Raw genomic sequence first — 25,034 nt, 5'->3', positions numbered from 1 at the left:
ATATCTTACTGGCTCTCGGAGTTTGTTTTGTTTTGTGTTGATTTTGAAATAAGAGTCTCATGTTGAGAGGGTTGAAAAAAGCTTTACAGATTTACATAACATTTTTTTCATAACCTACTTTTATGCTTTCTTTTGAAACATTTGAAATGCCTTGGGTCAAAGATGCTTCGTGTTCTTAATATCTCAAAGCACAAGAAGGCCCTGATCTAGGCTGCCTGTTAGGTATCAGTAGAAATTTAAGAAATGCCAATGGACAGGTCCTACTGCTCTCTTTAGAGTGTTCATAAAAGCAAACTTGGTTGCTAGGAATTAACATTTCTCTTTAGTTTCCTCAGCGAGGATTGCACAGTTGAAAAATAGGACTGCATATTATGCTTTTTAACCTCCTGCACCTCACTTCCTTTAGCTCTTTAACCAATATTCCATGTGTTGAGCACAGTAATCTTGTATGAGGTTAATTTCCATTTTTTTTATTAAGAATACTTCTACCACATACAGCTGCACCTCACTGGTGCTATATATGGAGTGCATCCCTTGTCTTGAAAGTCATGTACTAGATGAACCAAGAATTAATCTTAACTGAAGCGTGTATTTGGGAGAGATACTGATCTGGTTGTCCCTCTGGTCTTAAACGCCCTGAGGCAAGACCACTTTTGTGAGCATCAAAAAATATTGTGTATGATTATGGCTGGTAGATGGCTCTCATCACAGCCATACCATGAATGTCTTTCTGCAGTTTATCTTCCTGAAGACACCTAGCTACAAAGACCTTGTTGTACTTGGGTCTTGGTTTTGATATTTCAGTTTCAGCTTTAAGAAATTGGAATTCAAAGCAGTTTCTGCTATATTAAAATAACATGGGGTGAATAGCAATGAGGGAGAAAGATCTCTAGCAGTGACAGGTACAGAACATATTCTGAACCACTGACTTTAGTCAATATGCATGTGTGCAGTCAAAAATCAAACTGTCTGTTGGAAACAAACAGGAGAAGAAGAGATAACAAAACAAGTGCTACTCTCTGCTGCTCCCTCTGACCTCTGGTATAAGCCACCAAACCCGTGCAGAGAATTTGGTGAGCTGTGCGTGGAACTTGAGTGGTTTGTTTTCAAAATGACATGAAAGTTATTACCATTGGGTAAATTTTTATGGCTCTCATTGCTAAAGATAGATCATCTTCATTTATTACTTTTATTCTCTAATTAAGTTTCAATTCATCAAATAATCTAGCTGGTACAATTACAATTTTGGGACAGTCTTTATCCTTCTGCTACATAAGGAAAATCACAGTTGGTTACAGAGAAGAATGATGAAATTAAATCAGGTGTTTAGGTTTTTTTCCATTTTTGTCTTCAGTGTGCTTTTTTTATTGGATATACTCTTATAGAACCATTGCAACACTTGAAGAATAAGAAAAGGAGATGTGGTTTTACAAGGAGGTATTGCAAACGCAGGAATGTTGGTGTTAGGCAATGTTAATTTAAAAAGGAAAAACTAAATGATCTTGAAATTGGGACTGCTGGAAGTGTGCAAGACTTTGTGCTGTCTCTTCTATAATCTGATTCCAGTCACTAAGTGGTATCATAGAGGGGAAGGACCTGATGTGTTCCTTTAATTGTGATATTGAGGGGCCCAACTGTGGTGTGAGTGCTTAAAAGAAAAGAAAAAAGCATATATGGAGGACTAAGAATGCAATAGAAAAGGTGTTGTAGACAAGGAGTCCTTAAATGTGTAGTTGGTAAATGGCTGCTAACTGCATGTTTTTTAGCATTCATGAGCCATTACGTAAGTAATTACTAAAGATCTTTAACAGAAGAAAGAATTTATATGACAGATAATTGAAGCCCAAGTACTTAATGATGCATGCATATTTAATACTATCTTTGGTATAAAACCAGATGCCCAGGTGTCTGGTTCTAGATCTTGACGATTTTTGTTTTTAAATTAAAAAAAAAAAGTCCTGAATTCTTAATTTGCTTTTGAAATGAGCTATCTCTATTTAAATAAACCCCAATTGTAGCTGCATTTCCAAGCATTTAACAGGTAACAAAGTACAAATCCAGACATACCGTGTCTTATCTTAAATGGCAGCCTAAAGTGAGCTTTATACTTAAAGTACAGTACAAGAAGAATTCAGAGAGAAATGTTTCAAATGTATTTCTGTAGTGAACTTAGAGTTACTTTGTATTTTTGCTTTGATTCAAGCAGGGCGTTATCTTACAAACTGTATGCTTTTAATACTGTAACTTATTCCTGACTTATCAAGAAGTTGTTTTAGTTTTAGGAATAGGCCTGTACTGAGTGGCTCTGAGAGGCTGATGGGAGATGATGTCTTTCCATGTCATAGGCCTGGCTGTAGATAGCAGTTTGCGTCTTATTCTCATGAACGTTGACTGGGCATAAATGCATTAAAAACTGACAAACCATGGAAGGCTTTCTGTAGTCTGTGTTTCACATGCCTGGAAGAAGCGCTCTCTGTTATTCGTTCACTTAAAACAGTGGTATTCAAAATAACTGACACTGTCAAGACCGCCCTTAGGCAAAGGTGGTCATCTTTGCTAGTGCTGTGTAGCAATCACATGAGGGTGGAAATACGGATTTATGGGACGTTTGCAGTGAGGTACTACCTTCAGGAGTCTTCGCAGTTGTCCAGTTGACTGCATATGCTCAGATGTGCTCTCATGAATGTTTTAGTCTGCCTTCTTTCAAGTCATCTTTTACATCACTGCGTGTGTGGGAACTGCATTCTTCACAAAGTGTGCAAAATAATTCTTTTTGCCTTACATTCTCTCAGAAGATTGAGGGACTGTCGATGAATATGTTGATGGCATATTTAGGACACTAGTTAGGAACAAACTGAGGAATCACGGCGAAACATTAAAATATATATTTGCGTTTAGTGTGAACTTCATATTCATACAGGGTTTTGTGACGTGCTTAAAGTTCAGAATATGGTTGTGGATAGCCCACATTTTGGAGACAACCATACTGCTCATGGCTGGTTGGTTACAAAGATCACCGCCATCTCCCTGATCTGGTGTGTAAAACCCTTAGAGTTGTTTTCAGCTGGTATGAATAGGAAGTCTGTGTGTTTATACATGTTTGTGTATATGGTGACTATTCTGTGGGGCTTTTTTAATTACTCTTTCATTTATAAGAGCTGTATTATTTCCTAAAATAAACCAAGAAAGCCTATATTTGCATTTCCGATGGCCAGATAATGCTTAAACTGATGATACTTGCATTTCTAATGATAAGTATGATATGGTGGTCTGTAGCCTGAAGGGGAGGACAAGGATTTCAGAATCAGAAGGTCTGTGATATGCATAAATCGCTCTTTGAAAACTGCCATGTGTTTCTTAATTATTAGTGATTTGGGGGTTTGATCCCCATAAAGGAGTAGTGAGGAACTTGGGATAGGATTTTTTTATTTTTCGGAGTCTCATGATTATGTTTTTTCATTATGGCAAGAGCAAAAGGATTGGATTTCCCTGTTTCTGAGGAATATACACAATATTCAGGAGCTGGACAATTGTGGTAGCAAATAGGCCTGAAAATGACTCTAATAATTTTTTTTACAGCCACAGGAAATAAGTTTGTTGAATAACTATTTCATACGAGCAGTGTTTTTTTAAATTTTTGTAAGAGTTAATGTTTGTTGTCCTTGACTTCTTGAGTTAGTAGAAATGTGAGTAAACAAAGATTTATCTATTACTCTGTTCGGTAGCCATTCCCTATCAGCTTCACAAATTATTACTTGCATTTTGCTTCGCTGTTGCTTCAAGCAAAGGAGTATGGGGGTGGAGAGGAGCTGCCTTCAGTGACTGTGCTCCCCGTGGGCTGTGAGGTTTGTGCTGCAAAGTCTCATTCGTGTTTTGTGAAGTTTACAGGGAATGTCCATCATGATACTGAGAGAGAAATCACCGAGTCGCAGAAGGGTTTGATGGTGAAGAGGATCAGCTGGGTTTTTTTCCTCCCCCTCCTTCCCCTTTTTTTTATTATTCAGTGCTCCAAAGTATCGGCAGGCTGTGCAAGTGCTGCTCGAGTCCGTTTGGGGCTCTTGGGGTGAGGGCTAACCTCATCCCCGGCCTCCTGCGGGCTCCCGGGAGAGGAGGAGGAGGAGGAGGAAGCACATGCTGCGGGGCACCGGTGTGGTGCAGTACTCTTGGTGGCAGCAAGCCCTGCTCCAGTGTTCATAAAGCTGACTCCAGCTAATCCAGCCTCCAAGAAATACTTCATCTCTTCTATCATTCATTATTTAGATAACGCTAAGTATGGGCTAGACAGTTTTCAAGCACAGAGAAAAGCATATTATTGGGTCTATGTTATATATAGTCTTAAGAATGTAGAGACAGAGGGTGGGAGAAGAGGATCATTGCTGTTGTACGGCAGCTGAATACTTCAAGCATCGGCGTTTGCTGCTGTTGCACCAACTCTCTGATCAAGCTGTAAAGGGCAGGGAAGATGACTGAGGCAAAAACACAGGGGGAGCGATGGAGGTGTGTCAGCCTCCCTCCTTAAGTGGTGGGGAGGTTGACAAAGAAGGGATTTGAAAGGAGAGCAGATAAGCTTGTCTCATTGACATGTGTTTTAAGTTTCCGTAACAGTGCTATAGGACTTACGTTTTTATAATATATTTCATTTAGCCGTCCATAAACTCGTGAGCTGTTTGAAATAGTCTGAAGTACTGTAATGTGCCTTTGTATGTGCTGGATACAGTATTTTGGCATTCACTACTTCTAGCTACATCTCCAACATACTAGATTTATTGATTGAATTTAGCAATATAGATCTAATATACAACAACCTATTTGTTTGTAAGGTTGAGTTATAACTCGAGCATTAAACAGTTTTCATTTTCTACAGCTAGTCGCTAATTAGTGTAGTCTGGTAACTTAAAAAATACAACACTGCCCTCTTCTGCACACTTGTGAACATAACACGAAAGAAGTTTGCATAACTTGTGCTTGTATATATGTTTAATTTTTTGCATGTGTTTATATACTGTATTATAGTAACATACTGTATTATGGTAACATGACTATTTAGACACCTGTAATGGACAATTCTGTTTTTGAATTATAAGATGAATTCAACTAATGATCTGTATTATATTCTTTATTTTTGCCTATTTTCCTTTGCTAACATATTAATGATGGATTTTTTTATTTTAAATTATCTATTACCAGTAGAAGAAAGTATTGCTATTCCCATGAATATTTTTGTTATTAATCCACAAACAATTTGTTTTGTCTCTTTTCTTATAAGCTGTTTTTTCATCCCATTCTCGATATAAATAGTAATTTCTTTTGCTTGTGTTTTTTCCCCTCTCTGCAAGCACGCCTTTCATATAATGATTGAGGTAAGATGCATTGATGTTTGTTCATGGTTATGGAACTTTCTGTGGACATGTAAGAAGTTGTTGTGGTATGAATTACATTTTTTCAGTATGTTTGGACCAGAAATTTGTAAAGCATGCTTGGGTTAAAAATACAGATTCGGCCTGCTGTCCATAGCTTTCACAAAAATCACTGTAATTTCTCAAGCTATCGAGTGAAACGTCTGTAGGGATTGGTAATGAAATACCCCGGGCAGAGTCGGCCGTGGCTCTTCGATTACGAGTGCCTCAAAGAGCTGGTGCCGCCGGAGCAGAGCGGCCCTGCTGGCACCGCGCGTGCTGGGGGCTGAGCCCCGGCCGGGGGCCGCGCGTCGCCGTTCGGTCGGTCGCCCGGGAGAAAACTGCATGTTCTGCCCAGTTCTGTCCTGTCCTGAGGTGTCTGTTGTCCTCCCCAACCTGTGAAGTGCCTGTAACTTTCTGAAGTGTGTGGACTTAACGTCGTGACGTCTGGGGACATGATTTCTTTTCTTCTTGTGGCTCAGGAGCTCAGAAAGGTGGATTGCCTGAAGAAAAGTATTCTTTCATTTTTAAGTCTCTGCTTTGACTCTTTCGCTGTCCAGAAGTGATTTTTATTTATATTAAATTACTGATAGTTCACGTGAAACTACAAGTAACTTAAAACTCTTCATTGAGAAATGTTAGTCACTTTGGGTGGGGAGGGTTAATGAATGTAGGAGAAGGCAAGATTTGAGTTGTAATGAATACTCAGTTTTAATTGCCTGTGTATGTCTCTACTTAGCTGAAATGCCTTTTAAACATCATTTTGAAGAAAGTAGACTGTTGCTCTGTTTTTCCTGAGAATTTTGCATCTGTAAAGAGTTATTGGAAAGTCCCCTCTATTCATAGTCACAATTTTGCTTCAAATGAAGTGATTTCAGCCAGGGAAGAAATATCCTGTTTGCAGCTAACCACCATGTATATGTTACTTGGGGAATGTGTTTGTAATGTAATGTAAAATCTGCAGGGTTTTCTTGGGTGGAGAAAGAAGAGAAAACTTATCACCATTTAAAAAATTTAGATTCAGGGGGGAGGCAGCAGGCAGGTTGAAGAAAAGGTTAAATGCTTGATACAAGTCATAGGGTCAATTTTAGAATAGATTACAGAATTTTAAAGTTATGACTCCTTCTACTGTTTTTGCATCTAAACTTCACAGATCATCTGGTCGAAAACAAACCAACCCCAAACCAGAAAGGGAGAAAATAACTGTGATAGTGCTCAGACTCTTTAAGTGAAAACTTGTTAAACATATTGACAAAATAAGCTGCAGAATAAATGCAACCAAGGAGAAATAATGCACCATTTAACAAAGGAAAACTTGCATGGGCACTGGAGGTTTTAGGACTTCCACTATGTTTTGGAGTCAGAAAAGGGAGGTGTGTTTATATGCAGCCAATTTGGATAACGAAACATTTTTTTCCCCTTTGGATGTACGTGATGAGGCATTTGGTTCAATTGCCAGATGAAAGAAATGACTGGAGATAAACCTAAGGGCTGCTGGACTATATTGGGGCAGGCTTTTTAACAAGCTGTTCAGTCTGTCATATTTTTAAAGGATTTGTACTTTCACATTTGTTAATTTTCTGTCTGATCTTGAGAACCATTCTTGAAGTCACTTAGGGCAGCCTATTTCTCAAAGTTACCATTCTTAAATTTTAATAATACTTTTTATCTGTTGGTTATGCAATACGACTAGTATGTGCGACTTGACAGCTGAAATGAAACTCCCAGGTATAAAAACCAGAACCAAAAGCCTTGTTTGAAATGGAAAAATCTTACGGCATACAGCGTAACTAGGTGTCTGTGACTTTGAGATCGTCATACACTCCGAATTGCACTGACTTAATGAGCTGATGGCCTTGAGCTGTAGGAGTAGAGCTTGCTTGTGCGAGTATTACGCGTGACGGGGCCCCGTCGGTCTGGGTGCTTTCTCCAACCCAGCTGCTTCTGTTTCTTACCTGGAGATGGATGGTCGTGCAGCCGGCGCGTTGCCGCTTCCTCCGCGGCCTGTGCCGCCGTTCGGGCGATGGGATCCGTCGGCACGTGGAGTGCTCGGGACTGAGGTGCATGGGCCAGCGGCTTGCTGCTTTCCGGAGAGATGGTCCTGCTTCCCTGCCGAGACAGCACGTAGCCTGGGTCTGCTGCGTGGTCGGACGAGCGGCAGAGTTGGCCCAAGGGACAGGGAGAACCGGGGCCTGGAGAGTGGGGTCCTTACGTCCTTGCGTCTTGACAGCTCGGGCAAGCTCTTAGGTTAATATATCCACATTATACCTTTATTCACGTTCTGCCGCCATGCCTGGCACCACAGAGAGGATTTTTAAAAGCCTGATGAAAATAATTGTGCTGGTGGCACGCTAATATTTTTGGTTAGAAGTAGAGTAAGTTGGAAATGTTGTCAAGGAATGTTTGGACATAAAAAATAGGGGTTTTAGTCTTAGAGGAAATGCCTGCTCATTTTGATGAAACTGTTTAGAAAAAAATAGCAAAGAAGCTGAATACTGATCTTTTGAGCTATGTTAACAGAAGACAATAATATTTTCTCCATTTCAAAACAGTATTTGTTTTGGAGGGTGTGTGTGTGTTACTTCTTTGGAAGAACAGGGGAAGTTTTGATTTCATAAAAATGTTTCAACTAGCAAGGAAATGTGGAGGGAACCCCAGGAGATTCCTATTTAATGTAATGGGAAAATGTTTGAAATGACAGGATTTTCTAGGAATTGTGGAATTCAGATATATGAAAAGTATTGCATTTGGCTTAATGTGAAAGACAGAGCACCAGTTTTTGCGGAGGAATGACTGCCCCCTCGCTTGTGATCGATGCCGTTTCCATCAGCTCTTTGGGAAGTGTTAAGCGGTTGTTTGCTTGATGGTAAAGAAAAAATTCACATTGCATGACGAAAAATACCAGTAGTTGGGGTTTTTTTTTGTTTTGCCCTTTAGAAAGGAAAGGGGGTTGTTCTAATCCCTAACAGAAGGTCAGATTTGGGGTTACTTCCCACAAACTGTTTTGTTGATTTAAGCAAGTCACTAGGTTCAAAACTCAAGATTCTTGAGAATAACAGGGTTTTTACAAGTTGAAGTAGGCTTTTGTGAGTAACTTAAAGCAGCTTGTTTCCAGTTTTGCTTCCTGTCTTTTTTGGCGTTGTAACTGCTGCAAATGAAGGGCAGTGATTTCTCTGTTGTTTGAAATGTTCATAAATGGCTCTGAAATTCAATGAAAGGCAGCGCAGGAGTGAAAATTTTTATGTATCAGTGATTGTGAGAGTGAGAATTAAATTCTGTGTCAGAAAAGATTTTTAATTCTTAAACTTCATTTTCTAAATTGTTGTTTATCAGATTTAAGCCCTGCAATTTTCATGTAGCTTAGCTTTATCTAAGCATCTATCACTGTCATATTTGCAAAAAGGATTTCATCTTTTTCTGAGGGTAATATTTTAATGTGTCTCTAATTTGAGTGTGTTTTTTAGCAGGGAATTAGGCAAAGAACTTTGAATGTTACTTTTTCTTTACATTAATTTCAGTGGAATTTGGTTACACTTTCTTTAAATTGATATAAATCACTTTGTGAAGCTAGTTCTTTCTGAAGGATCTATTTATTATTTAATAAGAAACAAGAGAATGGTTTTGTATTCTTGTGCTACTCAGAATTTGTGTTGGCTGCAGAAGCACTCGTCTCCATTCTAGCAGCAGTGAAGTACATTTCCAACCACGGTGCTTTAGAAAATGTGTCCTTAACATGCACAGAATTTTTATGATCCTAACTGGAGTGCTCACATCCTCAGTACTCTTACTTATTTTGTAGGAATAACTACACTGGTGTTTTTCAGTCTCTCTCTTAAAAACAGCTTTGCAGTTGTTTCTAGCAGGGAAAAAAATAGAAAAGCAAAATGTACATTTCAGATTTGAACGGTAGACTTAAGTTCCTCTCTTTTTATTCTGTTCTGCGGTGTGAATATCACTTAAAAGCTGTACCTACCTTTCATTTATGGGCTTCTGCAGAAAACTTGCTTTTACCTAGAATCTCCAGATCTCTGCTACAATTTTGGGTCTCTGTAGATCTGCACTGCCACTCAAAGCAGCAATGCTCCTCCTTCCCGTCGCTGCAGTCTTCCCCCACGTTGTCACCACTTCCACTGGCTTCGGCAGTTACTCTCTGTGTAGTAATTTGGATTGGGGAACAAACCCTGCTTTAAACCAACTTGGGGGGGGGGGGGGGCTGCTTCTCTTGGTGGCCGTCTTGGCAGCTCTGCGTAGGGTGACCGCTGCACGCTAGAACTCAGCATATTTTGCTGCAGAAAAAAAGGGATCAACCAGAAAAGATCATGTTTCTCTGTCTCCGTGAATGAGATATTACTGTTTTATGCAGAGGCATATGTAAGTGGGTCTGCTCTTTGTGATCATCGTAGGGAAAGAGCTTACATAAAAGCAAGCTAATTCTAATGTGATAGATTGGAAAGAAAAAGACAACACTGAAGGAAGCTTATCTTTAGCAATAAAGTTGAATATTCAGATGATGTATATAATACAGAATATGTAAGATGCATATAAGATGTATAATACAAGATATTTCATAATCTATTACTTTTTTTCCCCAAAAAAAGAAAATTTTTCAATCTGTAGTTAGCTTGGTGATTATATGGATAACTTTGTAGTTCTGTCTCATTTGCAATTGCACCTCCCAACTCGTAATGTTATATTTGAAAAGAAATTGTTGGGATTTTATTTTTTTATTTTTTAGCCCATCAGTAAAGTTCCTGTTCATCTAGAACTACATCCAGTAAGATCTGAAGAACAAGAAAATTTCTTAAATTTAATTCCAGTCCTGTTTCCTGTGATACAGCCAAATACACACATTTTAGTAACGTACTGACTGTGTCTATGTTAGCAAAAATTGCTGCTGTAGAAGCGGATCAGGGGGTTGAAGCACTGGTGCCGTGGTTCCTCACGCCTATGTCACGGTTTGGAGGGCTGGCTTTGGAGAAGATGCAGTCAGGTCTCCTGTGGCAAACATCTCCACTGTGCATGTGGTTCAGTGGTTTCTAAGTGAAAAAATGGTAGTTACATACCAGAAGGCCGAGTGGCGGCATGTTGGTGGCCTGCCTACAGCTTGGTTTGCATCCTTCTGTCCCCAGTAAGCAGTGGAGCTGCTGGAGCGGAGCTGCTCTCCGAAGGCGTCAGGCTCGTACGCAGCAGAGCAGCTCTCCAGGACTGAGCCAAGGAGGCAGGGAGGGAACTCACTCCAGCCCTGCCCGGCTGCCCTGAGCCAAATCCCTGACGCGGGCATCGTCTGCCTCCCGTCTGGCTGAGGGGCTGCAACGTTAGGCACGCTGAAGCGTACTCTGACTGTGTACGATCAACTCATCAAGGCATTTAAGTGATGGATTCAGCAGGCAGGGTAACAGAGATGTCCAAAAAGTAAATAAAAAAATAAAAAACACACCCCAAACTTGAAGATGCTTGCTTAAATTCTATCACTTAAAAAGAAGAAGAAGAAAAAGAAAAAGTAGTTACTAAGGCTTGATTATCTTTATTCCCTAATTTTTGCTGTGCTTTTATGCCTGGTGAGGCTGACTTATACCATAACTGTTCCTGTGCTGTTACTTGCGCGTTGATTCTGAGCATATTTTACAATCACATTTTCCCCTTCTGTCTGGAAGGGTTGGGGGGTTGTTTCTGGTTTGTTTGGGGGAATTTGTTGCAGGGGGTGGCTATATGATACCGAGTCTCTTTCAGTTATCTTTCTATTTCTAGTGCTATCATCATAATAACACATATAATAGCAAAGTTAATTAACGGTATTAACCTGATTTCAGGACCCTGGACCACCGCCACCTTCACCTCTGATGGGTTTGAAGCCATTGCAGTTACTAGAGATCAAAGCTAGGGGAAGATTCGGTTGTGTATGGAAAGCTCAGCTACTAAACGAGTATGTTGCAGTCAAGATATTTCCTATTCAGGTAGGCAACAGTTCTTAATGTCCTGTGTTACTTGTACTGTCATGTCTTACTTTTAACATCATTACTTAAACCAGCTTTTCTAGTCATGATAAGAGGCTTTTATTTTACAGAGTTTTCAAAATATTCTCCAAGTCTGGATATTTCAAAGAAATTCTCAAACAGAAAAATGTTTTCAGCCAGAAAATGTGTAGGTAGTGATTTACTGAATTAAAATAAGTAATTTATTGCAGAAAACAGATTAATGAAACATGAATTCTGTGAAATTTTACACCAAAGGCAGTGTATGTTTCTAGCCCTGAAAATAATACTAGCATGAATAGTTTTAAGCAAGTGAATATCGTTTGCAGCTCTCACGCAGTTTATCAGTTAAATAGAGTTTGTTAATATTTTTCAGACTAAATCATAGTCAGGATGAATGTCAGCCATTAAGTCAACATCCTGAAAAGCAAACGCGTAAGGTGATTGTGCCAGGTGCCTCAGTGAAGTGGCACAATGCTGACCTCCCAACACGCATCCTCCAAAAGCCCTGCTTGAGACTAGATTGTGCTAGTCTGGGTACAGTCTAGTTAAAGAATCAGAAGTGACCACACACGACGATGTTAGGACAGATCTTTCTTTAATTAAAAACACCCCCTGCTACCTGAGGAGAAGAAATTTACTTTTTTTTTTAATGGTAAACCAAGTGTTATTTTGCTGAATAAATACATCTGCAAGTTGGTTTTTTTTCTTCTTCTAGGAGAAATGTATTGTACTTATGCTGGCTTAAGCCATCGGTTTAATATATGCTAGATCTGAAGCTTTTTTTATTACTTTTAATAAAGGAAAACCTGTTTCTAGTTCTTTGGGGGGGGGTTGATTAATGAAATATAAAAATTGAACATTACTTGTAAAACTAAAGCACTGTAATGATTTGCAGTATGTAAAAGAGCTTTCTGTTTCCATGGTTCATATCTCTGACGGTTGATGTTGTTTTCAAATAATACAACATATTTTAGTTTTTCAGACAATTTTCCACTAAACGTAAATATGTAATATATGTGAAGAAAGACTTTTTCATATTTTTGATCTGTTAAGTCAGTAGTTTGTAGCACAAATATTGTATTACTCTAAACATTTGTAAATTTAAAATAATCAGCCTCATATTATATATATTATTCTCTTGATAGTAAATCCTGACTTACCAAAAATTAGGTTTTTAGTCACATTGGCAGACCGTTTAGCAATGCACAGGAAATTATAGGAGGAAATTTCTGTCACGGAAAGTACCTTTGATTCTTATTACTAAGGTATTAATTTAGTTTGTATTTTTTGTTTTAAGGACAAACAGTCATGGCAGAATGAATATGAAATTTACAGTTTACCTGGAATGAAGCACGACAATATTTTACAGTTCATTGGTGCAGAGAAACGAGGCACTAGCATTGATGTAGATCTCTGGCTAATTACAGCATTTCATGAAAAGGTATGTTTAGTTCTGAAGGTAGGGTTTTTTGCTTTTTTGTAATTATAGTGCGTGAACCAGCTTAGAAATTTGATGCAAATGTGAACTTCAGACAAGTAGTAAAACTAAAAGTAGTTTTCACTTTGAGCTTGTGTCATTTCACTGGATATCAGTCTCTTTAGATGATATATCTGTTTGAAGATCACCCCCATCTAAATCTCCCTAAATTAAACAAACTCAATCTCATAGAGACCCTGAGGTTTTGTTTTTGTTTTACTTATATTAGCTGATTTGAGTCATTAAAGAAAGAAGTTCTAGGTATCAATTGCGTTGTGATAACCACAATAAGAAACATAAATATATTTAAGAACATATTCACTGTTTTATTAGGAAATATTTGTTTAGATCTTTTAATGAATGTAAATGACACAGTGGAGAAGTACAAAGAGAAAAAAAAAACCCAACCTTTAGCACTGGTGTGGACAAAGGCATTAGGAAGATGTCACCTGTAGCAGATATGTGAAAATATAAATTAGTATAATGTGGATATGTAAATGCATTAAGGCTGGGTCATAGATCATATTTCTAGTTTTGAATGTTACATTTTCTGCATTCTGGCATACTTGTAAAGTTTCTATTTTTTGTGCCTCTTTTTTCATTATTTAGAAAGCTAAAACTATCCAACTATTTGAAATTTGTGACAGCTTCACAGTTAGGTAGATTAATATCAAACTAATTCGCCTTTCTGAAAGGCTTTTGCCAATTTTTTGTTTGTTTTTTGTCTGAGAGCTTTTAAAATCTTAGACGTCATCTTTCTAACAGTAACGATGACTAATTGAAGATTTATTTTATTTTATTTTTAAAGTATAGTCGCTACATTTTGGTAGTGCTTTGTTCATTTTTCCCTTTTGTGTTGGCTTTTCACACAGTAACATGTGACAGAGTGACATCTCTCAAGCTGGGTAATATTTAAATCCAAGAACATGTGTGTATAGCGAGGGGTGTAAAGTGGGTTTAAGGAGAAATATTTTATATTGACTAGCATTTTACTTCACATTATCTCTTCATCTTTATTTGAAGTATGTATTTCACTCTGAAACTCTGTTTTGAAACTGAAGTTTACTGTCACTAGCCGTAAGAGTAGAAAGACTTAGACTATCCGTTTAAGGTCTTAGAGAGTGTGCACGTACAATTCAGCAAGATTCTTGAAGGTGAATATATAACCTATAATTTCCTATGCCTGCAAGATTATAAATCACTCTGCAAAAAGCAGGATTATCTTTATAAAGAATTTAAATATTTTTGTAAGCCTGACTCCTGTTTCTGATATCTCTGGTGAGGTGCAGTTCACTGGCAAGCATGCCACTGAACTTGAGCTACTTGAATTCATTACACTGGTTATTGAGCTGAAACGTAGACACATCTTGCTTCTGTTCATGGACCAGAGACGATGCTAAGGTTACTTGCTGCTGTCGTTTAAACTAGTGGTGTGTATGCATGTGTGTAATCATAAGGTCTGTCAGAAAACAAAGGCAGACAGGCATATCGGGTTCTTTAATGACAGAAGCCATCTAGAGGTTTTCTTTATGGGTAGATAAGAGTGAAATTTATCTTACAACTGTTTTTCTTTTTTGCTACGCAGGGTTCATTAACTGACTTTCTCAAGGCTAATGTGGTTTCTTGGAATGAATTATGTCATATTGCTCAAACTATGGCTAGAGGTCTGGCTTATCTTCATGAGGATATACCAGGGCTAAAAGATGGACATAAACCTGCCATCTCACATAGGTATAGTATATGTAAGATATTTTCAGAGAATTGTTAATATTTAACTTTGAGCTAAAGGATATGAAGAATTCAGATAGTTAGTCTTTGTGAGATCTCGCTTCCAGAATAATAAAGAGCCTAATAAGAAAGATCTGTGCAGCCTAAAGAAAAAGCGAGTTGATTGTTTATAGAGCTTGGCTTGATGATTATGGTTAGTGTCATAAATTCCATTTTCAGATAGTTAATTATTTAAGTACCCTATGCACTGTATGAAATAATTGGTATTAGAGCTATTTGAAACATCTTAAACACTCATGTACTAACTTTAAATAATATTGAATACCTTCAGACAGAAGCATTAACTGCAAGTGATGTTATACCTATTGTTGAGTATAATTGCTGTTTTTAAAATAAGGTAGGTATAGGAAGCTATTAATGGAAGCAGAGAGATGAAATAATAGTGGTAAGCAAAATAAAAGGTAGGCACACAGAGTAAGAGAAATACAGATCCCTCAGAATTTGGAGCTTTGTGAGCAAAGAAGCTTGACTGATAGTAAAATAGGGGGGTGCGTGAGAGTGTACACATAGGACAGATGGGACTATCTGGATGGAGTCCAGTATCTTTGTTTTTGCAGGCGATCATGTATCTCCTTTATAAATCATCAAAATGCCTTTTTTGAAGTGTTTTATTCCCTATTATTTTAAAAAACAAAACAAAACACAGCTGTAATTAAGGAAGCATGCAATAACTATATTTTTATACTATTACTGTATCATTTGCTTATAGATCAGTATGCATTTTAAAACTAAGTATATGATGTTAGTTACAATTACAGTCATATATTTGCATAAGAATAAAGGTGTAAAACTGCACTTCTATTTTTGTTGTTATTCTTTTGTTGTTTAAGTAGACTACTCATTTATAATTTTCTTGCCTTTCATATTACTACAATTATACATATTCTCTATTGTTTTATTTTTTCCTTAGAACTTTATACAGGATATTTCATATTCTAGATTTCTAATTTTTTTCCTTAACTTGAAAGGGACATCAAAAGCAAGAATGTGCTGCTGAAAAATAATCTTACCGCTTGTATTGCTGATTTTGGTCTAGCTTTAAAGTTTGAGGCTGGAAAGTCTGCAGGGGATACGCACGGACAGGTAAAGACTGATTTATTTACATAAATGATGCAACTATTAACTGCATGTAAATGAAAATCTATAGGTTAGACATTCTTCATGGACTAGATGCTGTATCCTCACCTCAATTTTTTGTGACCTCTAAGATGGCAATTTCTGCTTTCACTTCACAGGCTAAAAATTAAGCAATTCTGCAGATAATTACAGACCCCAGCCTTTTTTCATTACATGGCCCCCTCCCTTTTCAATTTTATTCTTAGTAGAGGATTTGTACAAAAAAAAGTAGTCTTGCTATTTTTTACTAATTGTTCTGAGATACTGTTCAGAAATTGAGTAATGATAATGGCAGCCAAATTCTAGCTTTCTGACCTAGCAACAGATCCTGAAAACAGTCCAAGCTAAATACTTGCCATACAAAAGAGAATTTTTTAGTACTGCATAGTTTTAAAATCACAAGGTCATTGGTGCATTATGGTTTCTGGAAAATTAAATATATTTGGTTTTCAGCAAAACTTCACAATTTATGGTTGAAGGACAAAAATAAAATCCATACAATGGTATTACAGAACCTCAAATAACATTGCTCAAAAGGAATGTAGCTCTTATGGTGATGGCTTAAATAGCAGAGTGGACCTTGTTTAGATACTGCGTATTCAGATGACCATTGATTATGGCCAAAATAAATGGATAACCCTGAAGTTTTCATTTAATGTCCATATTAGTGTAAGTGATTTAGTATAACTTTCTCAGTTTAACTTGCAGTGTGGTGGCTAGTTTTCCTTTCTTTGCATTTCCACTCCTGTCTTGGAGAGTCTGCTTATGTGAAACTGTACATAATCCCTGTACATAAAAAAAGTGAGGAACAGTGGCCTTCCTGCAATCTGGAAGAAAATAAGGAATGGCGGGGACAAGCGTGTTGAATTGTTATGGAAATAAGTCAGTTTAAAGTATATTCAGATTCTTATAAATATGAATGAGAATCACAAGTATACGTATAGGGCCCAAGGTATAAGATTGTTGTTATGCTAATTCCTCTCACCTTCTATTGTAAGAGTACAAAACACTTCCAAGATTTATTCCTAAGCAAGGATAATCATAGCTGTTTTTAATATTTGAAAAAAAAAAACAGTCCTATTGTACAGTATTACAATAATAGCAGCAGCTAGATCAGAATAATCTTCTTGGTCATGTTGATTTTTATTGTTACAAATGTTTATGTTTTTCTGTCTCCCAAGGTTGGTACACGAAGGTATATGGCTCCTGAGGTACTAGAAGGTGCTATAAACTTCCAAAGGGATGCGTTTTTGAGAATAGACATGTACGCCATGGGATTAGTCCTCTGGGAATTGGCATCACGATGTACTGCCTCAGATGGTAAGCAAAATACCTAGTCTGTGGAAATATATGATGTGATTTCTCAGAGTGTATATTAAGCAGGAAATTGGGAGGTAGGGATGTGCATATTTAATAAAATGTAATAAGGTTGGTCGTCTTGTGGGGAAACCAATGAAACGCCACAACCATCTAGTCACTTCATAATTTAGTCTCCTCAGTATTTGATATCCCAAGTTAAAGTTTTTGATTTTTGGGTACCTTCAGCTCACACAGATGTCAGAATTTCAAAGGAGTCTTGGCTGAATTGCTGATAGCTTCTAGATTGAAAGTACAGTAGTACCTGAGAAATCCTCTCTGATACTTTGTCAGCTAGGGGCCATAACAGTTGTTTTTCTGAAAAAGCAGATTGTTGGATCCAACTGTTAAGCTATCAAGAAAAGATATCAGATACCATATTTCAAATATGACTATCTTTGTTAAATTTTGTAAATAGAGATCTTCCTTGGGTGTCCAGAGTAAGTTGGGCTTAATCAAGAACAAGATAGAAGAGAAGGCTCAAAAATGTTTGGGAGAAAGTGCATTTTCAGTACAGTCTTAAAAGCAGCTAAATTCAACTAAGCAAATGTGATGGTCTCGCTTAGCGTAGTGATAGCATTTGTCATAAAGCTCTCCTATGAGAGTCTAGTGCAGCTGAAAAATATCCGTTAAAAAAAGTCAAGATGTATTGGAGATCTTAGTACCTCAGTGCATGGTCACACAGTGCTTTTTCGCTTCAAGCAGTGTCTTTCTGCTTCAAACATTCCTCCTGAAGTAGAAGCCACTAGGGAGATTTTACCCTTTTAAAGATTTTTAGCTGTTCAGTGACAGGATCAACACAATCTTTCACAAAATCTGAGTCAGCCCCACGTTTTGTAGTGATTTTTTTTCATTGCCTCAGTGTACTGTAAAACATACTTATCTAAACCTTGTTAAGAGTATATTGCAGGTGTCTCTGGCAGGTATAATTATTATTCCAGAAAGTAAAGGAGACTTCAGTAACGCTGCCTTCCTCAGTCACACCTAGGTGTAACTGTGAGGACTGCCGGTTTGGGTCTCTGCAGATGCATTTATTTCAGAAGCTGCCTAGTCTGTTGTAGTAAGCAACGCTGGACGCTATGGCTGATGGGAATGGACATTATCACCTGTACCATACCATTCACTTCTTCCATCCTCCCCTGCCTCCTCTTCCAGCACACTTACCTTTTTTTAAACTTGATCTGATAGCAAATAACATATAATTTTATGATCTGTAATTGTCTAATCTGTAGCTCAGGATATACAGTTTATCCCTTTCATTCTGTTAAGGGCAAGATACTACTCTTAGTCTTCAACATAAGTACTTTCATCCTGAGCTATAGGGATTGCAGTATGAAATGCAGCACATTGGCAGAGCAGGAGTTACCATTGCAGACTTCTGGCCTTTAGAGTACGTGTGATACTGAAAACATTCACAAGTGGCCATCAGATGCCTGCTTGGTAATCAGATACTTTGAGAGCCAAAGCAAACATGAAGGAATAAGGATTTATCTTACCAAAGCTATCACTTGTTGGAGGAGGTGCGGGGGAAACTGGGTTTCATGAGCTTCGATCCATCCTTGCATTTTGAAGCCTTCAGTTGCAGGGGGCTGCGCTGGGGCTGCAGCTCTGTGTGGCGAGCACCTGCAGAGGTAAGCTGCGCTTGGCTGCGACACGCAGGGGCAAACGCTCGCAGCTCCTGGAAGTCCCACTCCTTCTTAATTAAAATCTCTCTTAGTCATGTTGCTTGCTGCTAACTTGTCATAGGATGAGCATTTAACGGTAACACAAAGTAAATTACTCTGTAGTATTTTGATTATGGACTATGATTGTAAGCTACCAGTCATTTTTTTAAAGCAAATATATGTGCTGGTGAAATATGTGTTTTAACTCTTTTTTATTTACAGGTCCCGTAGATGAGTACATGTTGCCATTTGAAGAAGAAATTGGCCAGCATCCCTCCCTCGAAGACATGCAGGAAGTTGTAGTTCATAAAAAGAAGAGACCTGTTTTAAGAGAGTGTTGGCAGAAACATTCTGTAAGTAGTTAAGCAACCAAGTTGTTCAAAGTTCAGTCATGTTTTGAATTTCAGGTTTTGTTAATTCTGTGTCATGTTCGTGTTACTTTCTTTTAGGAAGAATTTTGATTTAATAATTATAGTAAAATTAAATGGGCTGCGAGCTATATGGTCTTCCTTTTAAAATACTAGCTCTCAAGTGACTTGAAAGTATTTGAACTTTTTTTTTGGTGAAAGAAGAGATTCTTGAGTTTAATTTCTGAAATTAAAATGTGTATGTTGAAATTTATTAAAAAATAATAGTCTTGATTTACTCCAGGGATGCTACCAACCTCAGTGAATGTAATCACGTAGGGTAAGCAGTGCCATGTAAGAGACTTCTGGCATCATTTATGGAGGAAAAGTAGGCTTTTCTGATTTGGTTTACAACTCGAGATTTACACTAATGCCACCCCTTATTCTGAGCACCGCTTTTTCAAAAATGGGTTGTTAGAAACAATAGGTGACACTATCTGCAAGAAAACTGAGTGTGCGTGACCATCTGCTGCTTGTAATTAGCATATTGCTGTATTAACTCAGTGTTACTCTGGAGAAAAGTTAACTGCTGCCACATATAAAACCCTCTTTGTGCTGCTTCATTCTTACTGAAGTTTCATTTAATCATTAAAAAACTTGACTTTTCTTAGCTTGAGATCTTTTAAAATATCATGATGACTTTACTGACAGACTACAGCATTGTGTAGTGAAAAACATTCGTTCAGAGTTGCATATATTGTTTAAAGGGTACAAAATAAATATGACATAAGTCCCCACATGACATGTTTGCTTTTGAAGCAAATATGGTGTAGCTTTCTATTCAGCCAAAGGGTTAATATTTGGCAGAAGTAACTTAAAACAGGGCTTGGTAATAGGAACTGTTAGGCGACCCTTTTTTCATAAAGCTTGCTGATAGCTGTGTATTATTTTTTTTTACTTCATTGTCGGGCTTGTTTGCTTGCTTGTAGGGAATGGCAATGCTCTGTGAAACAATAGAGGAATGCTGGGATCACGATGCAGAAGCCAGGCTGTCAGCAGGCTGCGTAGAAGAACGGATTATTCAGATGCAAAAATTAACTAACATTATAACAACAGAGGACATCGTGACTGTGGTCACAATGGTGACAAATGTTGACTTTCCTCCCAAAGAATCCAGTCTATGATAGTTGCACTGGTCATGTAACTGACCAACCGGACTCTTAACTGGAGCTGCTAAATCTAACGAGACTGCTCACATTATTACTGTTTTCTGTGTGAAAAGAATGGTAAGTCTCTTTGGAACATCATCAAGAGGTGTTTTTCCCTTTATTTTTTCCCTTCCTCTCTCCTCTCAGACATGGATCCATGAGACTTTTTGCATTCCCCGCTTACACCTGAAGGACATGTGACTGAGAAATGGTAACATGTTATTAAGGAACTTAAATGAAGAATATGGACCTATACTGGCTAATCAAGTGTTTTAAAAACTGACATCAGATTTCTTAATGTCTGTCAGAAGAGACTAATTCCTTAAATGAACTACTGTTATTTTTTTTAAATCAAACATTTCATTTCAGATTTAAAAAAAGGGTAACTTGTTTTTATTGCATTTGCTGTTGTTTATAAAAATGACTATTGTAATGCCAATATGACACAGCTTGTGAATGTTTAGTGTGCTGCTGTTCAGTGTACATAAACAAAAGTAATCAAGTGGGATATAGCAAAGAGGCTTCCAAGTATTACTTAACCTCCCTCAACAAGGTATACCTCAGTTCCACCTCTGCTAAATTATGAGATTGACAACACTAACAAAATTTGAATAATAAATTGATCCATGTTTTGTAAATGATGTATTTCAAATTCACTGTGTTATTTAAAAAGGGTAAGCTATGCTTCATGCCAACAGTAAATGGCCATTCCTAAAGCAGTGTTTTTAGCCTTCTCTTGTACTAGCTTGTTGTGTATAAAAAAAAAAAAGTGCTGTTTATTGAAACAAAATTTTTCTCCCTATTTTAGTTTAAACTTTTTCTCTTACCTCCATTTCCCAGAATATCTCATACATTTATTTAACTGAATACTATTTAGGTTTGCTGTGTCTGAGGAATATTTGAAAACTTAAGCATGACTTTTTTTTAATTTTCTGTGAGCTATGACACTGGAAGGCTCTTAATTCTTATTCTTTTTTTAAAAAGTCTTTTTCCTATTTATGTTTGTGAAAGGTCTGCCTAGTGTGTTTTCTGTTTCACTAAACAGTATGCAGTGGGTTCTGTATCACTGTTTCAGGATCACCTCAGGAAGCTCAGTTACCCCAAATTCCTTACTCTGCTTTGAGATTTGCAACTTCACTCTACTTCAAGCTTGGTGCCATCTTATTGGAGTACTATTTAATGTCTGTGATACATAGGTTTATCCTCAAATCAAACTAAAAATTATAGCCACAGATTTCAGATTATAACTGCTTAAAAATTTCAGGGATAACTTAGTTATGCTTATAACTTAAAATATGCAATGACTATTTAGAGGTAACGAATACCAATGTACGTAGCACAGACGCGCAAAAATAAGGAAAAACACTGAAATTGCTTTCACAACTCCAACATCATTTTAGAGTTTAGGAAGTCATGCCTTATATTTAAATTAGAAATTGACTGGTAGGTAGGTGCCAAAGTGCTTTTCAGAAGTACTGTTTCACTACATTTATTTGCTGATTCTTTACAGAAATGTCAAAGTGAAATAAATTTTATAAACCTCTAGAGTACAGAACCAACAATAGCTAGTACGATGCTATGTATTTGATCATTGTATTTTGTCTGTTTTTTTTAAACCATGCATTCGATGTCTTTTGAAAGCAGCTTTTAATGTTGCTATTAGGAGCTCACTGTGAATGTTATCTTTAAAAAGTTAAGCTGTACAACCACAAGATACACTCAGTTTTACATGTACATGAACTTAATCTCTGGGAACAATAAGAGACGTTTTGGATAGACAAGACCTAGGTCAGCATGCTCTTAGCAGGGAGGGGAAGAAAGGTATAGCAATGTTGCTCGTGTGTAATACACCACCCAGTACTGTCTGTCGTGCTGTTCGTCACTTGTATGCCTAAGGTTTCACAGAGCCAGAAGGACCCTGCTCTAAAGGGTAATTGGTACTGTAGGGTGCAACTTGTTCAGCTTGGTTATAAAAAGAAAAAAATCTAGTTTGTGGCCACTTTTGGGATTGAAATTTTCATTTTGCTTCCATTTTCAATCCAGGGATGTTGTTTTGCGCACGCGGCAAGGCCTAAGAATAGCTGATGAGTTCTGAACAAATAAGAATCCATTCATACTTTACTGAAGATTTCTGTCTCCTGTTGAGTTTTAACCCCTTTACTAGCAAAAGTGGAATTCAACTGCAGATGGTTTAATAATGTCATTCAAGATTTGATAGAAAAATTGGTCATGTGGAAAACTTGCATCATCTGTGTTTTAGCCTTTAGACTTCAGCTGCCGTGGTGGGGACTCTGTCGGTGTTGCTACTGCACTTCGTGTCTGCAAACGACGTACCGCAGTCACTAAGCCTGGCATCAGCAAAACGGAGATAATTTATCTTCCTATTCTAAAACCGCTTTTGGATATCCCTGATTGTTTAAATATTGTACTACTCAGAGTTGATTTTTTTTTTTAACAGCATAAATTAGTATCACTGTGAAAAGGATGTTCATAGTATAAATGCTTTCGAATTGGTAAAAATAGCATCCACTGAGCTGTTCTGGTACAACAGTTTTGCAGGGCATTTTAATATACATTTTTGTTTTACTTCTAGTGCAGTGAATGTAGATAACGTGCAAGTTGTGAAAATGCCTGAGCCAGCATTTCACAAGTGTAAACAAGGGCAGGATTAAGTGAGATTGATGCTAGTGGAAATATTTTGTCATTATTCACTAGCAGACACGGTGACCATGGCCACTCTATGTACTTTAGGCATACAGCATGTGGGTCTGTACGTGCACTTACGGTCTGCTCCACAGGGTCACCTCGGACTTTGGCTCACCAGGAAAAACCAGTCCATTGCTCTTAATTTTCAGCTAAGTCTACTTAAATGATTACTGCCTAACTGCCACAGAACTGATAAATCAGCTAGTTCTTGGCTTCACCAGAAATTTAAGCCTTGCGTTACTTTTTACATTGCGTTAGATGCTAGGAAGTTTCTGTACCATGTACTGCATGACTGCTCTTTGTACCTAGTACTACACGTACCGTCGCGTTCGAGAACAGAGACCGTGCCGCGTAGTTGTTGGAGTTGTTGAACTAGCACTATCGTTCATGATGGTATTCTGAAACTACAAAATCAGGCCTGAAATCACCACTTTGTACCTTCTATTTGAGATTTTAAAAAAATCAGTGTAGTCTTCACATACCAGCTTTTGGTATGCTAACTTAAAACATAACCAGACAGTAACAAGACATTTCCTGTTCATATTAGCATTCAACAGAATAAATAGGGTTACCAGTTTGCTCTTTTTCCAACTTCTTTTTTAATCTTTTTTAAGGCATTTATTTTTATTAGGAACACTTGGTACAAAATGTGGAAAGCTGTAATATAGGTTTATGGGCAAAATGATTCAAGTAGCATCCTTGATGGAACATCATTTACCTCAGATACTCAACCAGCAGTACTTTTTTTTTTCTTTTTTTTTCCTTTTTTTTATGCAGTTTCAGTCCATATACTATTCGTTACCTCTCAAGATTTTGGTAAGCAATTATTTTAACTTTACTCTTTGTATTTGTCAGTGTTTTGGGCACAGGTTGTTGTACTACTGTCAAAACGTACTTGCTGTTTTTCTGCAAGTACTGAAAACAAACCAACCCCCCCCCCCCGCCCTCAATAAAGTGATTGTTAAATATTGTACAAAGAAAAATGTATGCTCTTTCTCCCCATCTCCCCCAAAAGTTAAAATAAAAAATGTGACTACTATGACTTGCATATGCCTTTTTTCAAACTTTAACACTTTGGGAGAAGAGACCTGTAGCTCCTATTTCCTACTTACACAGTAATCTTCAAGCCGTATGGCACGTTTTATGGCAAAAGAGAATGGGAAGTCCTTGCCGTTGTGTAAGCTTGGAAGCGAAGCCAAGGCAGAATGCACATCATCTCTGGCGTTTCGATGCAGAACTCGTCTCTTTCAGCCTTCCCTGGCACGAAGGGATATTTCACAGTTCCTTTCCAGAGTTTTTGCCAGTGTAGCGTGTCGAAGAGGATGAGGCACCTTTGACAGGAGAACGCTGAGCCCAAACATGCTACCACAGTGAGGGAGATCCTACTTCGAGGATACCAGGTCAACCACGGGCAGGAGGAAGTTTGTTCTGGTGTCTCCGTCTGCACGCTGGAACTAGCGTTGCTATTGCAGAGCTCTGCTAAGAGGACAAGTCAAATGACTGCGTTTATATTTCTTTTCCATGGACCTGCAAAGCAACCGCTTTTACAGCAGCCTCATTTCCGCTAAAGTGCAGCCAATGGAAGAAAGCAGCTTCCTATTCTGCAAGATTTGTTCATCGCAAGTGCGCTGGCACAACGTGCGGTCTGCCAGCATTCAGCAGGTTGGGGTTCTCCCTACTAAGCTGCTTGGATGGAGAGTGCCAGGCTTCCGTTCTTTATCTCAAATTCCAAGTAAGTCACCCCTCTCCCTTTAAAAAATGTTATTAAATTCAACCAGACTTCTATAAAATCACAGATAAGATGCACCAGTTATTCTGTTAAAATTGGATTTTTCTCCTGCCTATTGTATTGACATTGTACAGTTTGTATCTTTGTAGGAATGACAGTATACTGAAGCCAGAGCAGTTAGAGCTCTTGATAATTGTGTGAAACTACAAAGTTGTTATTTCCTGCATATACTAGATGTTTAGCTTCAAGAATAATACTTTTAACAGCTGACT

General features: G+C 37.8%; 1 protein-coding gene across 4 annotated transcripts in view; it reads left to right on the top strand.

The window, feature by feature from the left end:
• Window positions 1-24,072, top strand: part of ACVR2A (activin A receptor type 2A) — a 65,020-nt gene extending 40,948 nt beyond the window's left edge. For all 4 annotated transcript variants that reach the window (XM_026097593.2, XM_064514576.1, XM_064514575.1 and 1 more), the window contains 7 exons: window positions 11,207-11,350; window positions 12,669-12,812; window positions 14,434-14,579; window positions 15,605-15,719; window positions 16,934-17,072; window positions 18,995-19,125; window positions 20,109-24,072. In XM_026097593.2, coding sequence (XP_025953378.1) covers window positions 11,207-11,350; window positions 12,669-12,812; window positions 14,434-14,579; window positions 15,605-15,719; window positions 16,934-17,072; window positions 18,995-19,125; window positions 20,109-20,303 — 1,014 coding nt within the window. In that variant the 3' untranslated portion in view covers window positions 20,304-24,072. The remainder of the gene's footprint in view (window positions 1-11,206; window positions 11,351-12,668; window positions 12,813-14,433; window positions 14,580-15,604; window positions 15,720-16,933; window positions 17,073-18,994; window positions 19,126-20,108) is intronic.
• The last annotated feature ends 962 nt before the right edge of the window (window positions 24,073-25,034 follow it).

The sequence above is a fragment of the Dromaius novaehollandiae genome, chromosome 7, assembly GCF_036370855.1.
Source record: "Dromaius novaehollandiae isolate bDroNov1 chromosome 7, bDroNov1.hap1, whole genome shotgun sequence".
In the NCBI taxonomy this organism is placed as follows: domain Eukaryota; kingdom Metazoa; phylum Chordata; class Aves; order Casuariiformes; family Dromaiidae; genus Dromaius; species Dromaius novaehollandiae.
Note: the sequence above shows the minus strand (reverse complement) of the source record. Positions and strands in the feature narration are given on the sequence as shown.